Source organism: Myxine glutinosa, chromosome 2, assembly GCF_964187855.1.
Source record: "Myxine glutinosa chromosome 2, kmMyxGlut1.1, whole genome shotgun sequence".
In the NCBI taxonomy this organism is placed as follows: Eukaryota; Metazoa; Chordata; class Myxini; order Myxiniformes; family Myxinidae; genus Myxine; species Myxine glutinosa.
Window position 1 is genome coordinate 73,665,046 of NC_136262.1, and position 17,941 is coordinate 73,682,986.

The window sequence follows — 17,941 nt, forward strand, 5'->3', positions numbered from 1 at the left end:
AGTGGGGACGCAGGTAGATTAGTGTGGATTATAATGACGTGGGAGCGCAATAGTTTAAAGGGGCGACTGGGAAGCGCAAGTTTCAGAGGGGAGTAGTTAGATGAGATGATGCCGTGTGGTTGACGATTGAACAGGTGTGATTGCACAGGTGTGCAACTGAACAGGTGTGTGGAGCAGTGTATGAGTGAGTGACGGTGATTGTGTATTGTGCTGACCCAATGGTCCAGGAAGAGGAGGAGGGTGCAGGTGGCACCAGGTGTGAGTGCACAGGTGTGCAACAACAGGTATGGAGAATGGTAGTGTGGAATAAATGGAGTATTGGAATGGATGGTCGTGGAGTGAGCATGGTGGAAACAATGGAGTGGAGTGGATGGTGCGAAGGTGTGAATGGGGGAAGAGTGGACCCCCATCACGAATACCCGGGGCGGGTAGTGTAAGTGTTAGGTAGAGGGTATAGGTAAATTGTGGTTGGATATTGGCATCTGTGGTGCGGGTGGAAGAATGGTGATTGGATGGGTGCATTAGTGTTGTGGAAATGGCTGGGCGTGTAGCCTGTTAGTGTGTGTAGTTGGTTTGGGCACTCCACCACTGTGAGGATGTCGGCCAGGTGAGGCCGCAGGTGGGCTCTGGGAGCCGGTAGTAGTTGTTGTGGATGGGGCCCGAGCATCCGGAGGACGGACCCGGGTAGCCCAGTGCCAGAGGGCACCGAGTGGGGTGACAGAGCCAGGAGGGGCCTTCCCCAGTTAGTTAGGTTAGGGTGAGGAGCTAGGTAAGCTCGGGTGGCAACTGCAGTGGTGGAGGTGTGCAGGTGGGTAGACCTGCTGGGAGAGCTACACGTCGCAGCCCAGAAATTGTGCGAGGGCACCGGGAGATGAATCGGGGGAGTGAGACCCCAAATTGAGAAGCACCACAGTTTGGTCAATGGGAATTGGTTTTTAGAACCCATAGTGTAAGTTGGCCAATGGATTGGCAGGGAGAGACCCCGGGTAGTGTAAAGTGTGTTAAGGTCATTTAGAGGATAGTTAGGATTGGAGTCTCCTCGCACCATCTGCATCCACTCACCTGAGGTGACAGGTACTCCACACCATGCCATGTTTTGATTATTTTTTACTGTGCAAATGTTTGGATTGTGAGACACATCATGACGTGGGTGTGACATTGTGCTTTGTTGTTCCATCTCTTCCTCCTTATGAGGATTGATGATGAATTGGGTGATGGCAAATTTTGGTTAGAGGGATTGTGGTGACGAATTTGGTATTGGAGAAATATGGGGAGACGAGACATTAGCGACGAATTTGTAAATGTGTAGATTTTGTACATATGGGGTAAGGGCAAGGGTAGTGTAGGTGACAGGGGGGTGACGTACGGTAGGGACGAGCTTTCTCACTTCGCTCTCCGTACGCATTTCGCCTTGCATTGCCTTATTGACGTGTACCCTTGTGACCTTACCCCTCGCTCATTTCTCTTGTCCCCCTTTTGTCTCGCACATGACCTGTGCGCCATTGGGCGCCGAGGGGAGCGTGCGTGAGTCGGCCATTGTGCGCCCGGAACTCTCAGAACCAGCTGTCTGCATCGATGCACCACATTATGGACCACATGTCTGTGGCCGAGCACCACTTATGGACCCCATGGGTTGGGGCATGGCCCCTCTGCTGGAACCAGCCATGAGGGCCCGAAATCTTGCTGGCGGACCTTGGCCACAGGGCACCGATGCCCCACAGGTGAACCACACGTAGTCGGCCCTGTGGGCCATAAATAAAGAAAATAAAAATGGACACATTGGGTGCAAGTTTTAATACAAATAGGCCGCCAGTAAGCAAAGCAAAGGAATGACAACAACTGGAAGAAATGATAATAGCCAGCAGAGGGAGCCGAAGAGCAAGAGATCACCTGCAGGGTTAGGGGTTGTTTGGTTATTTTTATTATTGAACACTGATGAACTGTGGTGACTGCACCGATTGGTGCTTGGGGGTGTATTGGTGCGTTTTTGGGTGCTTTCATGGTGCATTGATGCAGAGCAGACTGTCTCCCCCCCAGAAAGAACAATCACAGGTCCTGGGTTAGTCTTGTAAATAAAAATAGCGTCATTGTAAATAATACTCCCCACCGTCAGTGTGTAGTTTGAAGACCATTCCGCAATTCGGTTAACTGTGGGCGTAAGTCTGTTAGGCAGGGTGCAATGGAGCAGCGGGACACATTTATTTATGTTTTAAAACTGTCGCACTCAGGGTCAGGTTAAAAGTAGAGGGAACTACACCTACGTGTCACACTAAATAAAAGTTGTAGGCCCGGGACGTGCCTAAGAGGAGGAGGGTGCAGTGTTGCGGATATAAGGACTGTATTTTTTTTATTGTGTGTTTTATTATTATTATTATTGTTTATTCTGCGCCTCCTGCCTCCGGAGCTGTGTAAAGGTCAAAAGGGCATCCCATAATTAGTCCATAAAGCATCCACACCACAGCCAATCATAGAATACCCCTGTTCAATAGTTATATCTTATTATGTGTTTTAGGGTAAGGCTGTGTCTCCCATTAATTGAAATACTCCATTGCACCAGTGAAAAGAGATAGATTCCCTTCATTCCCACTCCCAACACTTCCATTCCCCCCTTTTCGTCAATTGCAATTCGCATTGCCAACTGCATGTTGGGCGGTTTTCCCTTCATCCGCCATTGACCACGAGGCAGGGTTGGGGAAGAAAGGCGGGTCCCCACCTCGTCATAGAGGGGAGGAGTGAGTCAGCCCCACTCAACCAACCACGAACAAGGGGTTGGACTTGGAGAGGGTGTGGAGAGAAACATCGAGGAGGTTCGTGAAGGTTGAGGGGCGGGGCCTATATAACCCGCAGGCAGGGCGTGTCCAAGGCAGATGAGCTTTTACAGGCAGACGAGAGGGAGCCCAAGCCGTTGAGACGAGAGGAGGTCCAAGGCAGATGAGCTGAGAAGAGAGAGGGTCCAAGAAAGAGCTGAGTTGTGAGGTCCAACAAGCAGAGATCATTCAAGGAAGCACCAAGCCTGCTATTCGTCACCTTGCTCGCGAGCAGCAGCGTCTACAGCAGCAGCAGCAACAATGCTCGCCAACCGCTTAGGGACCTGGACGGCAGTTTGGAGCAGGGCCGCGAAGGAACGGCGGCTGCCCAACGTGCGGATCGTGCTGCCGGACCCAGTGGACTTTCCTCTCCTTCCAGCCAATTCCTGTCATCATTCCCCGTGTGAGTCGTCTTCGTTTGTTCTGTCCTGGGTAGGTAATTAAGTCTGTATAAGCTAAAGATTGCACTGTGTCACCTGCGTCTTATGTGTTGTAAATAAACGTGACTGCTTTCTTTTTGCTTCCTACTTATATGTGTAAATAATAAATCCAATTACTCTTCTGTACGTCTTCTCGTCTTATTCCTTTTCCTCTTTGCATTCGGTCGTTTTAGAGTTTTCCAGATTGGGCAGCTGCGGTGCGATACGGCCAAAGTTTGGGTGGAATCGGGTTCTAGTCGGGGAATAACTGTTCGGTCGCGGTCATACCAACCGCTCGGTCAAAATAACATCTTGTCCGCGACCCGCAACAATACAATCCATATTTACTCCCGCCAGGGAGTAATGCATTCGATCGTGTCCGTGTGTGCGTGTGTGTGTCCGTGTGTGTTTGTGAACAACATATCTGGAAAAGTTCTGAACGGATTTGGATGAAAGTTGGTGGGATGATTGCCCTTGGGATAAGGAAGAATTGATTAGTTTTTGGTGAAGCTCAGGATATTATTCCGGATCCAGGAATTTTTTGAAGGATTGTTTACCATTGGAAGATAGGGCTTTTTTAAACATTATCTTCTATATATTCTATATTTAACATTGTGATATGAAAATAGTTTTCATATTTGTTCTAAATGTAGTTTAAACTCGTGGTTATGTGTTAGAGCGGTGTATTTTGTTAGCAGCGTCGTCTTCAAGGTTCTTTTTTTTCTTTCTAATAAAGACATATTCTGTCATTTTAAAACCACCAAAGTGTGTATTAGGTTTCCCCGTTTCATAAAATGTATCGTTTGATACGTATAATGCTTTAAAACAGTTTTTTTTTTTTAACCTCAGAAGAGATATCAACATTTACCTCAGCGAATGTCAATCGCGGTGTCAGTATTTGATGAACTTATAAAGACTTAGGTGAGTTATAAGTGTGACCAGCATGTGCACGGGATTCTTCCCAGAAGAATGAGTGGTCGCATAATAGCTTGTACGACTTAAAATGAGTGAGTGTAGCGGTTACCGCTGGATGCACACAATCGCCTTGCACCGGCCAGAACACGGCCAGATGCGCCTCTCCCGGGCATGCCCGGACTCACTGTTCCCGGGCACGCCCGAACCTCCCGGGCACGCCCGGTCTCGTCTTTCCCGGGCATGCCCGCTCTCGCCTTTCCAGGGCTCGCCCAGAGCGTCCGGGCATGCCCGCTATCGCCTTTTCAGGGCTCGCCCAGAGCGTCCGGGCATGCCCGCTATCGCCTTTCCAGGGCTCGTCCAGAGCGCCCGGGCACGCCCAGCCTCGACTTGCCAGGCCGCAGCCAAACACGCCCGGGCAGGTCCAGACTCGCCTTTCCAAGGCTCGCCCTTGACACCCGGGCATGCCCGGTATAGCTTTTGCCGGGCAAACTTCCCGACATAAATGTGTATATATATTGCTGCCCGATAAACGGGCTTGTCAGAATACCTGAGCTGTTTTGTTTCAATAAAGCAACTCGGACGAATTCCGTCTTTGGTCGCGTCAATTCTTTCGACTCGCGTTGGAGCGCAGTTCCTTCACGAGTTTTGTTTTGATGTTTGGGCCAGTTTTACATGTTGTATGTTGTATCTAAACAAGAATGTATCAATTGAATGCATGTTTATGAGCAACAACGATGAACAATCAATCTGCAAGACAAAGAAAGCGATGGTAGATATTAGAATAAGATAATAGATACAGAATATGCAAATAACAATGCGCAGTATTACACAAGATGAGAACGCAATAGAGAACAGCACCATACAAGAGTTGTCTATCTCCCTTTCCCAAAAACGTTCAATTGTGACACAGAATAGAACGAAAACTGGAGACCGAGAAAAAAGATCACCTGAGTTTATAATTGATATTCTTCTGAATTGAATCGGGCTGGTGGTTTGATAATTCGCTTTGGGCGGCCCGTCACCACCCGATCAATCGTCGGAGTCCTCTGAGGGCAGTTCGTAATTTCCTTGTCCATTGTGGGAGTCTCCGGTGGGTGGTTCACTATCGCCCTGTCCGACGCCGGAGTCCCCTCCAGCTGGTCCATCATCACCCGAACCGTCAAGGGGGCAGAAATAGGCAGTGACTGTGGAGGTGTGGCGGTGGTCTGCACATGTGGTTGGTTAGCGACTCTCACGGGTGGTGTCATCGCGGTGGTGGAGCGGAATGTCTGTGATGGTAAGCCCGGCGCAATGACATGTTGGGGTTCACCCTTCTGGGGAGTGGTAACAGGATTGAGACAGACTCTTGGAGCGGCGATGGGTTGGGTACCAGACATTAATAGTAAGGGCATTTTATGAGATATTTCACAAATCTGTTAACTAAATTGTTACCAAAAAATTTCTTCACCAATATGTTTGTAAAGGTGTGTAATAACATGTGTTAAAATGTTGAAGTTCAACTCCCGTGGGAAACCCAGAAAAAATAGCTGTTGAATTCGGGTACCGAAAAATTATTTTCGATAATTTTTTTTTTTTCATCGGCCCTTAAGTAACTTATGAGGGGTCAAATAAGGGTTTTTCATGATTCTGAGTTGATTGTTAACATTTATATTTTCACTTTTACATTTACACACAAAGTAGCTTTTATTTCACATACATATATAATACTCAAGAGTTATTTCTCATTCACAATGTCAGAAGTTTCAACAGTCATTGTCTATGTCTTCTTCAGACTCAACAACATCATGACTGCAGTTTCTGCATGTAATGCCATTACAGACTCCACAGGCCGAGATGCACGTGACCCCATTCTTCTTGCAGCTGCATCGCCGGTTGCTGCAATCTCCATGACAATTACAGCTCGTGAACTGCAATAGCTCCTCAGGAGCCGTGGGGTCCAGTGTTGGAACTGGCTCATACCGATGCACACCTATTGTCCATCCATAGTCACTGGTGTTGGATGGATTTTTGGATGGTGTTGAGGTCATTAGGGTCTCCTTCAATAACTGGGAGGAACTCGATCTGTGTGCTCTGCTTTGCATCATTAGCATGGATTCTCTTCATCCAGCCATTCCAGTTGGAGTGTGGGAACTCAGGTTCGTTGGCTTTGATCACCCACCCCGCTGCCCAGAGTGTGTCACCTGGAGTGAGGAGTGGCTGATCATGAGCCAGGGAGGAGGAAAGCTCAGCGAGGGGGAGAAACATGATCGCGTTCGTTCCTATCTGTTTCCTGTTCGTAAATGGAATAATCTTTACTTCAGTTCCTCTCAGGATCTTAGCTTTGTCGAGTGCCTTCAACTTCACCCGGGGGAAAGCTGCTGTTGTCTGTGGATCTGGCAAAGGTGGTGCCGGAGAGGTGACTTCGATCCAACCCATTGAGTGAAAGGGAGTGTTTCCATGAATAGAGACAATGTTTAAATCTATATTGTCTCCAACAAACTGAGTGACTGCATTGTTTGTTTCCCCAACCTCCATAAAGACCACCTGATCATTACTTGACAATTCACTTTCACTGGCTGGCACTTTGGCTGTCATCACTGATTGATCCTCAAGCGCAGCATCAACCGCAACCTCATCATTGATCTGTTCATCGGTTTCCTCCACAATGGTGTCAAGAGTGCCAGAAGTATCTGGAACATCATCTCCACTCCTACTATTAAGGAAGCAGTATTTGTAGTTTTGTGTCTCCATGTAAGACTCAGTGTATCCCAGCCGGTGGAACTTGTTGAGCATCCATTTTGACCCAAATCTATGATCAAGTTGTATGGCAAGCCCCATTTGGTGTGGCAATACTCCAGACCGAGGTCGACAGGCCTTAATAAAATTCTGCCCCCAAACGGCAACTCTTTCGTCTGTCTTGACAATCGGTCTCAAGAACATCTGAAGGCTTGCAGGAACAACTGTCAGCTGACTATCGATGTCAGTCATACTGTGTGTGGTGGGGTATGACTTTGGACCTAAATCAATCAAGGCAATATCATTGGATATGAACTTGAGTGCTGTCTTTATGATCTGAGTCTTCTCATCTCCATGGTCAAGATTAGCATGATGCCCTCGCAGAATATTGTCGGTGCCATCTTTGAGACAGAGTACATCTGCCCTTCTTTCCTGTGTTGTGAAATACAAGGTGTCTTCGTATTTCTCTAGAAGTTTTATCTTTAGCCAATGCTTTGAATAAGAAAGGCTCTTCTCTGGTGACTGATCAAACTCCTGCAGCTTTTTATGGGCTTGGTCCATGTTCATTACCCCATGCTCTAATTCTGAGTCTAACCATTCGCAGAATTCAATAAAAACTGCCTCTCGCTCCTCATCAATACTCCTCTGTCCTCTCTTCCTTTTTCCTTCCTCATCAGTCTTGGACAAACTGTCACCTCTCGCAAACATAAGTTTGCATCGCAAATGGTACAGTGTTTCTTCTGCTACCAAGTCGTTGATCCCTTCCAGGCGTCCAGTGACTTCAGTGCCCCAGTCATCCCCGCGACTCCGTGCTGTCTTCAGCAAGCTTGCCTTCAGTGTATCTGCAGTCAAATTATCTGGCACTCTGTATTTCTTTCTAGCTTGTGCTGGATTATTTTTGTAGAGCTGGGCTGGTTGGTTGCAAAGAATGCATACATCCTTATACAGGAGGTCAACTGACTGTGATCTTCTAGAACTGCAGCCAGTTGATGAACTGAACTCACAAGTAGTTCGTCTTCTCTTCAACTTTGATGACTCTTTCTCTGCCTTTGATGCTTGAGCTGACTTCTTGGTGGTTGCAACAAAGTTGTTGTACAGATCATTTTTACACTTCTGGTGGTACCTCAGTTTTCCTTCCTTTTGAGCCTCCTTCATACGTTCCACAACAGTAACATTTTCGACAGTTTCTGCTTGTTTCAATAAAGTTGAGTATCCCTTTGGAGTTGCCTGTATGAGCCTTTCAGCTGGTGTATCCGAGCGTGCACAGATGAAGCAATTGAGCACAGGTGGAGTAACGTCTTCATCCATATTGCTAGACTCCATGTCCTGCAAAGTAGAAAATGAGATATATTTAGAAATTATTTTTCCACAAAGGAGTGTCTGTGGTGAAATATAAATGTTAACAATCAACTCAGAATCATGAAAAACCCTTATTTGACCCCTCATAAGTTACTTAAGGGCCGATTAAAAAAAATAAAAATTCTCGAAAATAATTTTTCGGTACCCGAATTCAACAGCTATTTTTCTGGGTTTCCCACGGGAGTTGACCTTCAACATTTTAACACATGTTATTACACACCTTTACAAACATATTGGTGAAGAAATTTTTTGGTAACAATTTAGTTAACAGATTTTCATATGTTTCCCTTACTATAAGTATTTCGATACGATTGGCATAACACTTGGCATAACGCTTGGCAGCATGCCACTTTTGCCAGTCGTAGTGGGAGTTGTCATGCTGAAAGGCGTAAAACGTCGCAGGAACTTACGATTCCGGAGAGTGATTCTTCCGGAGCCATCCACCTTGACAACGTATTGATCGAATTGTTTTACCTCAATCACGGTTCCGGTCCGGTCCCATTTTCGTGGTTCCAGGCCGGTCTGGTACTGGATCCGGACATGGTCCCCAACGGCCAGTGGAGGTAGTTTTGTCGTGTGTTCAGAGAGTCTTTCGATCTCCCTGGCATGCCCAATGCGCAAAGCTTCCTCACGATTGTTGCGTGTTTCCAGCCAGGTGTCCGATGGCAAGTATCTGCCTGGGATGATGGGTATGAAGTCCTTGACTGGCCTCTTGAAGATGATCATGGCTGGAGACAACCTGGTGTCCTGATCCGGTGCATTCCGGTACTGGAGTATTGCACGTTGGAACCGATCAGTGTCTAGTTCACCATTGGAACCAGTGTTAACGGTGATCATTCTTTTCGATGTTTTGACTGCGATCTCGGCACGACAGTTGCTGTGTGGGAAGGCAGTGGATGACAATCGATGGTTAACGCCCCACCGACGCAAGAAGTTTCGGGTGTCATGTGCCGTGAATTCTGGCCCACCGTCAGATGCCAATTCGTCGGGGATACCATAAGTGGCGAAGTTCGACCGCAGACATTTCACTTGGCCTTGTGCCCCGCCAGTTGTTAGCTGAATGATTGGCCAATTAGAGTAACGATCAACGGTGACCAAATAACTCCGACCCTTGTGATGAAAGTAATCTGAACAAACGTACTGGAAAGGGTAGGCAGGTTCAGCTGAGGCTGTAGGTGGAGCGCTTGGTTGCGATGGGGCCATCCGATTGCAGTGTGAGCAGCGATTGAGCATCTCATGAATCTGGGGAGTGATTCCAGGCCAAAAGATCGAGCCGCTGGCCCGGGTGGTCATAGCCGTGACTCCTTGGTGAGCAGCATGAAGATTTTCAAGGACAAGCTTCCGTAGCTTCGGTGGGATGATAATTATCCTCCCCTTGTAGACCACTATGCCATCAATAGTGTAGAGGTGTTCACGGAAGGGAAAGTATTCCAAAATGGACACAGGGAAATCGTCCCGACTGACAGGTAGACCCTGCTCAATAGAATTGAGTAACTGCAGCATCTGAGTGTCACTTGCTGTTTCATCCCGAACATCGTCCCAAGTGTTCGTCCCAAGGGTTCATAAACCGCACAGAATCGAGCGTCTTGATGGCTGCCATAGAAATAGCCATTTCCATGCCAGTGTCGTCATCTGTGGTCCACAGCCCAGTCAAGGTGTGCTGTCGTAGTGTAGTCGATGTGGCCACATCCATAATGGAGGAAATGTCATCCACCAGTGGCAGTCGTTCCGATGGTCTGGCACCCGACGGATGTCGTGAAATCGCATCTCGTACGCAGTGTCGTTTTCCCGGGATGTGGATAATTCGGAAACGATATGCTAGAGTCCTTTCTTTCAAGTTGGCAAGCCGCGTGTTATGGATGTCCTCTAATCGTCTGTCGCCAAGAAGCTTGATTAAGGGCTTGTGATCGATGGCAATAATCAGGTTCTTGCATCCCAACACAAAATACTTTACTTTTTCCAGGCTGTCCGCCACTGCTAGAGCTTCACCCTCTATCGGAGCATAGCGCGACTCCGCTGCATGGGTGAAGCGGCCTCCAGCAAGGGTGATTTTCCAGCCATCGGGGCAGCACTGTGGGGTTTCACCAGGGCATCTGCAGTGTTTTTGGAGGAGCCAGAAGCCAATCCCATCCTTCGACCAGTCAGTTGCGAGACATGTTGTCCGTTCCTTGTCAAAGATCCGGACCCCATTTGCGACTTCAGATATGATGAGTTGATTGTTCATAAACAAGAATGTATCAATTGAATGCAGGTTTATTAGCAACAACGATGAACAATCAATCTGCAAGACAAAGAAAGCGATGGTAGATATTAGAATAAGATAATAGATACAGAATATGCAAATAACAATGCGCAGTATTACACAAGATGAGAACGCAATAGAGAACAGCACCATACAAGAGTTGTCTAGTATCCCTAAGGAATGAAACGAACGTTTGCCTGGCTTACAATTTTATTTGAAGTCACACATGCCTCAAAATACACTCACTTATATAGAATTGAACGCTGAATCCGAAAATGTAAGTGAAATTGCCTTGTTTAAAAAAAAATTATCTTCTATATCTTCTAAATATATATCTGTGCAGTGTCTGTCTTGTGTTGTCTTGTCTTGTGTTGTCACTGAACTACTCCCTCAAACTTTTGTGAAATCGTATTATTCCAACTTGACCCACGGCGGGAGTATGCGCTCTACTGAGTGGCGTTCTAGTTTATCACCTGCTTTATTTTATAAGCTGCATTTAATACGCGTATATGTTTTGAGAGAAACGAACCATGGTAAATGCAGCCAATACACCATCAATATCCAGGTTCAAGGTGCGACTTACCTACTGCGCATGCGCAGCAGTTATCGCGATTGTTAATTTCCATTATCGGTATTGAGATAGGAAATCTAAAGCACGATTATCACCCAGCACTAATAGGGAGCTATACAATCAAAATGTTGTTGCATTTAGAAACCAATCAAAGTTCGAGTTCAGCCTGGATCCAGCTGTTTGATTATCTATTGAAATATTTCATGTTTTGCAGCACAATTTCATCTCTTTCCTGACCCGAGACTCGGCATACAAGGCACTGCTGTCAGTCTGCCAACTGGAAGAGGTGAGAGATAAGGCCTATGAACAAGATATATTGTGCACTATTTCCACAAGTGAATAATGCTGTGATTTGGCAGTTACCATGACAAAAGAAGCGTCATTCTCCATTTTACAATAATCACTGGCTAACTTAATTCAAGTAACCTCGATAACGAATACATCACAATAAAGCAATGACTGGATTGTCATGAGGAATCACACCATAAGTCCTTCAGGTCAGATGTTCACGCTTTGAGCAAGTCAAGGCACTGCTCAAGGCAAGCTGAGTGGTATCACAGTCAAATGCAATATACTGTATGAGCAGTCAAAGGGTCTCAAGTACAATTTTATGTGAAAACTCGTTATTCAATTGTACTGGGACATCGGAGCTTCCCATCACCACATGTACACCCCGCCCTACTCTTCCACAGGTTGGAGGTGAAACCAGTCTGTTGACTCCCTTGTCTCCACCAGCACCATTTGATGCATCCTCTGTAAGTACAAATCTGACATTATCTTCAGCAACCCCTTTCCTTAATTCTTGAATGTACAGGGTGCATCATAAATCATGTTACTCCCTAGGAAATATTGCATGCATGCTTATTTGTAGGAAACATATATATATATATTATATACAAGGCACTTTTTTTCTTTTTTTTTCTTCTTTTTTTTTGTATACAAGATCGAGGCTCGTGAAAGAGCGAACATTAATCACACAGAAAGACACACCGACACATAAAACAAATAACATCGGGAGCGGTAGACAAGATGGGGAGAGAGGGGGAAGGACACAAACACAACATTTGAGAGCAGGGACCGAGAGACATGGAGACATCGAGAGATCTGTGGGAGGGAGAGGGCTTTGGGGGAGGGGCATGGGAAGGGGGGGGGGGGGTGGGAGAGGTATAAAACATATGGACACTGCCAGGACTTCCAGGAAAGAAGTTGGAAATTTCAAACAAGGTGGATCTGGGGTGAATTAGTGGGGGTAGAAAAGATCAAGGTTTTGGATGGGGGAAGATAAGAGATGGTGGTGAACAGCTGTTTTAAAGACCTGGAGGGAGGAGTGGGATTGAAGGGAGTGTGGGAGTTTGTTCCAGAGGCGGGAGAAAAGAGGAATGAAAGAGTGAAGGTGAGCAGAGAGCCGAGATTTCGGCAGTTTACCCATCAGAGGGTTGCTGGCAGATCTTGTGCGACCTGTAGGAATATTTGGGGGACAGAGCACAGAGAGAGCTGGGGGAGCAAGGCCGGAGAGGAGTCGGTAGAAGACAGAAAGACCACCTACCTGCCTGCGGTGAGTGAGTAAAAGGCCCTCAGAGATAGCTTCATCGCGGGAGATTCCAATGATTCTGAAAGCTTTGCTTTCAACAGCGTGAAGCCGAGCTAGGTGTGAGGCAGGAGCACCAGCCCATAGGGTAGAACAGTATTCCATTGATCTGCGGATGAAAGCCTTGTATGTGGTGAGGAGCTCAGGTGTGCCTAGGAAGGACTTCGCACGACGGAGGATGCCCAGTCGGCGACTGGCTTTGGAGGCCAGCTTGGAAATGTGGTTTTCCCAAGAAAGATCATGGCAGATAGTGAGACCCAAAATCTTGAGCGACAGAACTTCTTGGAGAGGATTGTTGAGAAAGTAGATGGGACGGTTGTCCAGTCGATCTTTTCAGAGAGACATAGTAAGAGTGTGAGATTTGTCAGGATTGAAAGACATGTTCCACTTGTTTGACCAGTCTGTGATTTTGTCCAGGTCTTCAGAGAGTGAGGAGGCTGCAGACTGCCGATCTGAGGGAAGAGGAATGGAGCGGCAGAGAGTGGAGTCATCAGCAAAGAGATAGAGAGGATTTTTCAGAGAGTCGGAGAGATCATTGATAAAGACCAGAAAAAGCACAGGGCCCAGCACACTGCCTTGGGGAACTCCAGCCTGAACAGGAAGGGGAGATGAGAGAAATCCATTCAGGGCCACACGTTGACTATGACCAGAGAGGAAGTCCGCAAGCCATGCATGGAGATTTCCATGGATACCATAGGAGGAGAGTTTGGTGAGCAAAGCTAGGTGCCAGACCGTATCGAAGGCACGTGATATGTCAAGGGAGACAGGTCTGATTTCCTGTTTGGCATTGAGGACCTCCATCCATTGTTGAGACAGCAGAAGCAGCATGTCCAGAGTAGAGTGACCTGGTCTGAAACCAAATTGATGATCAGAGATCAAGCCAATGGAGAAGAGGAAAGATTTCATATCCGAAGCAATGATGGATTCCATGACTTTGCTGATAATTGGGAGTAGGCTGATTGGTCTGCAGTTGCAAGGATCTTTTTTTTGCACCTTTTTTGTGTAAAGCGGTAATGTTTGCTGATTTCCAGGATGCTGGCAGATGACCTTGAGCAAAAGATAGGGTGAAAAGAACATGGAGAGGGTGAGATAGAGTAGCAGAGCAGGATTTTAGGACCCGTGGGCTGATGCCGTCTGGTCCAGTTGCAGAATCGGAGTCGAGGTTTGACAAAAACTCCTCCACCTTGTCAGGAGAGAAGGACACAGAGTCCAGTAGCAGTTGGGTTCGACTGGGAAAGGTGGGAACAGAGAGAGATGGGTTTGGGACTAAAGATTTTGAGGCAAACGCAGAGTTGAGGCATTCGGCTTTGTCACGTGCGATGTCAATTGTGTGGCCATTTGAGGTAAGGGAGGGGATGGAGGGGGAACAAACACCAGAAACGGAGTTGACCAGACGCCACCAGGATTTGGAGGAAGGAGACAGGTTTGAGAGTTCATTCTTGAGTGAGGAGAGATAGTGCTTCCTGGCACTCCTGAGGGTAGACACACACTTGTTCCGAGCTTGGTGGAAGGAACTGAGATTGCCTTCAGTTGGATTGGCCTTCCAAGAGGCAATGGCAAGTTGTTTCAGGGCAACTGCCTCACCACAAGATTCAGTGTACCATGGACGGGAGGAAGGGTAAGACAACTGAAGACGAGACTGCTGTCAGTCTGCCAACTGGACGCATACACACAAATATATTGTTGCGGATCTGTCGCCGGCCTTCTCCCCTTACCAAGGGGGGATTAATCCCCTTGTCTTTACTGACCTGGCGCGACCCGAGACCTATTATGTCCCTTCCGGACAGCGCTAAATAGGGTTTCGGGACCAAATTCGCTGTTACCTAAGTACTAGCGCTGCCCTGGAAGCGAGGGAATAAGCCTCGCACGAACCACGTGTGATGGTGATACGCCGAGCGGTTTGCGTACACGTGATCCGCGCTATTTATAATTACTAGACCCGATTGGAGCGATCTTATTCCTACCACACTTAGTCAATGGAGAAATCACAAAGGCGATCGAATTGGAAAGGAAAGGAAGAACAAATATGTTTAATTATGATTGCACATATTTACAGCTCAGGACGAAGAGACACAGGGAAATCCTCAAACAGTCTTACTCTTAATACCCCAGGACAAACGGGCCCGTCTCACACACACACTCACATGGGGATTGCTGATGGGCAGGATGATGTTCACCAGCGCCGCGGTGGTCATACAGGATCGGCTCCGTCTCACTCTCCACGGTCCCCGGCATGTCCCACGAAGATGAAGGTAGGCGAAAGCAGGACCGCGTATCGTGTCGCTTGAACAAAGCGGGTAATCTCGGGGCGAACGGTAGAGGGCTGACTGTGCGCAGCTGGCGGTTACTCAGCCGCGTTCACTCGCTTTGGCCAAACCGCGTAGTTATCAACGCCCTGTCTGCACCCACGTATCCCACGTAACAAGGTTCATTCAGCGCGGGTGATTCCCATCAAGCGCGTCTCCTTCCTCCGTACTCGGAAGTCACTTCAGCGCACCTCTCCCATAACCCTGGTACTGCAACTGACGAGCGCCTCTTCCTTCTCATAACTCGACTCCACCACTCGAGCGCCTGCCTCTTCCTTCTCATAACTGAGGTGGGGGCTTCACGCAAAGGGTTTTATTGCCACGTCCTTAGAACCCTCTGGAACTCACCGGACGCTCTTCACCACGCCCGATCACGCCATTCCGCTCGAGCTCTGATTGGCTGGTTCATTCTTACCGTCCCCACTGCCGCGCCGAGCTCAACCCTCCTTCACCTTTCGAGGCCCTGCCTCGTGTTAACTTGACTATGGGACAGCCAAATGGGATGCGGGATGGATTGCGCCCATAGAGGTAGAATGGAGGTTGGACGCAAAATGAATGTAGGGCCTATTATCCTGTCTTTACACAATGCAGGTACTAAGAGAGGAAATTGCCTAGTCTTACACATACTAAGACATAACTATACTACAAATGGGCCTATATGTTGCTCGTGTGACTAACTATGGGGGGCAAACCTTTAACATTTATTGACTTCAATGCGCCAATCTCAAAACCGCAGCAATATATATTGTCGCGCGCAACCGCCAAAAGTAATATCAGGCGTTCGCGGATGCCGATCACGAAGGCCTTATCCCCTGAGGCGGAAACTCAATGGCGGACTCTGAAACCAAAGCTACCCAAGCACGCGGGATGGAGGGGAGCGGCGAGAGCCCTGCAGCCTTATCTAGTAAATTAATCACCCGGAAAACTGCATTCAGGTATATGTACAAAAAAAATGCAAGGGTTTATTAAATGAAGGCAGGGACAGGAAAAGCACGTGCCGGTAAATCTAATGCCTAAATCGGGATCTCGCACACCAGACCTCAAACACGAACAGGGGGATGAAATATGAAGGAAACACGTTCGTTATGTTATTGTGAATGCGGAGCTCGGTCTTATCTGGTCTTTGTCGTTGGCTTTGGCCGCCGTCCAACACGCGGCTCCTTTCGTCCCACGGCACGCCTCGCTCCAAGTTCCAAAGCACCGAGCACCGAGCACCACGCACCAAGCACCGATCACCACGAGGTCGACCCTCGTACACGGTCAACAAGCCATCTCGGATCTCACCGGGACGGCCAACTCAGGCCATGAATCTTCCAGGAATCTGCCGGGAATCTGCTAGGAATCTCACTGGAATCTGCGAGCCAACGCAACCAGGGATCTCACGAAACTGCCAGGGCCAGGAATCTCACTAGTGCGCAACTGCTCAACTCGTGCGTAACTCACTCGGGATCTCTGAATGACTCTCCGAATGTAACTGCTCAACTCGGGATCCAACTCACAACTCTCCGAAATGGCGTTAGGCGCTCGTTAATATCTCCTGGCTCGTGACGTCAGCCTTGGCGCGCTGCCAACCAATCAGAGCCTCGTAACTTCCCACCCTCTGTCAACCCGCTTCGCGCCTCCCGCGTCCATTCGCGCCAAAGGAGCACAGCCCTCCTGGGCGTGGTACTCAAGGTGGATAGGCCTCTTGGAGGTGTAAATGGCGGCGGCCATTATCGGAGGTGTCCTGGCCTGGTTTCTTCCTAAGTCATGTAAGGGGGGAGGGCGTTATTTAGTGTTGTAGTAAACGTCCTAACTAATGCCTAAGTGGTGTGCAGTGCCAAAAGGGACAAAGGTTTGGCTAGCCAGGTGAGGACACAGAGGGGGCGCGACTCTTTAATCCCTACACTACTTAACACACGAACCTCCTGGTGGATTCACAAGTATACTCCTGACCCGACAAAATGCCTACACATGAACTTATTACAGGTAGTTTTCCTTACCGCGACACACGAAGCATGTTACCTATTCTGCTCTATTCTGCTCTACATATCACTACCCGCCAGACATAACAATATATATATATATACACAAAGAATTAAGTTAAGCACCCCCCCCGTTTTTTTACAACCTCGCACATTACAAGTTTGTTGTCGTCAAAACAGTGTAATATACCCATGATATTGCTATATTTTCTGGAGAAGTGATATTATGGTCACATAAAAACATAACAATCATGCCGTTTTCAATATTTTATTCTGAATAATTTAAGGTGAAATTTTTTGGGAATTTTAGGCATATATTCACCTCAATTTAAGTATGGAGCTATAGGTCCATCACGGACAGTGTGGATGACGTTTATGTTTTCTAACGTACAGTCATTGTTCTGAGAAGACCTCTAGCGATCTTTGCGTCAATAACGTGTGTAGGACCCACGTGATCGGATCACTGACTCAACCAATCACTTTTTTTCACTTTGATCACTCAATTTCATCAATGGATAATTGCTAATGTCATACCAATCATTATTTGATCTCACATACCTTAGAATATATGCCAATGTATACATATACGCAAAGAATATATATTAGGGGGTGCTTACCTTAATTCATTGTGTAGGGGTGCTTAACTTAATTCTTTGTATATATATATATATATATATATATATATATATATATATATATATATATATATATATATATATATAATTATATACATATATACACAAATATATATACTTATACTGTATACACAAATATATATATATATATATATATATATATATTTATACATATATACATATACACAAATATACATATATATATACATATATACACAAATAAACATATATATATACATATATACACAAATAAACACATATATATACATATATACACAAATATATATATATATAAATAAATATATACATACTAGCAGAAAGCACCCGGCGTTGCCCGGGTTCGTTTTGAATGAATTTACTACTATAATTCAGCTTTTACCCGTGGCCGTAGAAGATTGACTACTATAATTCAGCTCAGCT

General features: G+C 46.8%; 1 protein-coding gene across 3 annotated transcripts in view; it reads left to right on the top strand.

Moving 5' to 3' along the window:
• Positions 1-17,941, top strand: part of LOC137422356 (uncharacterized) — a 162,073-nt gene that overhangs the window by 88,624 nt on the left and 55,508 nt on the right. For all 3 annotated transcript variants that reach the window (XR_013622685.1, XM_078773426.1, XM_068109106.2), the window contains exons 7-8: positions 11,243-11,314; positions 11,721-11,783. Coding sequence is in view for 2 of the 3 variants with exons in the window: in XM_078773426.1 (XP_078629552.1) it covers positions 11,243-11,314; positions 11,721-11,783 (135 nt within the window). In the remaining variant the exon portion in view is untranslated. The remainder of the gene's footprint in view (positions 1-11,242; positions 11,315-11,720; positions 11,784-17,941) is intronic.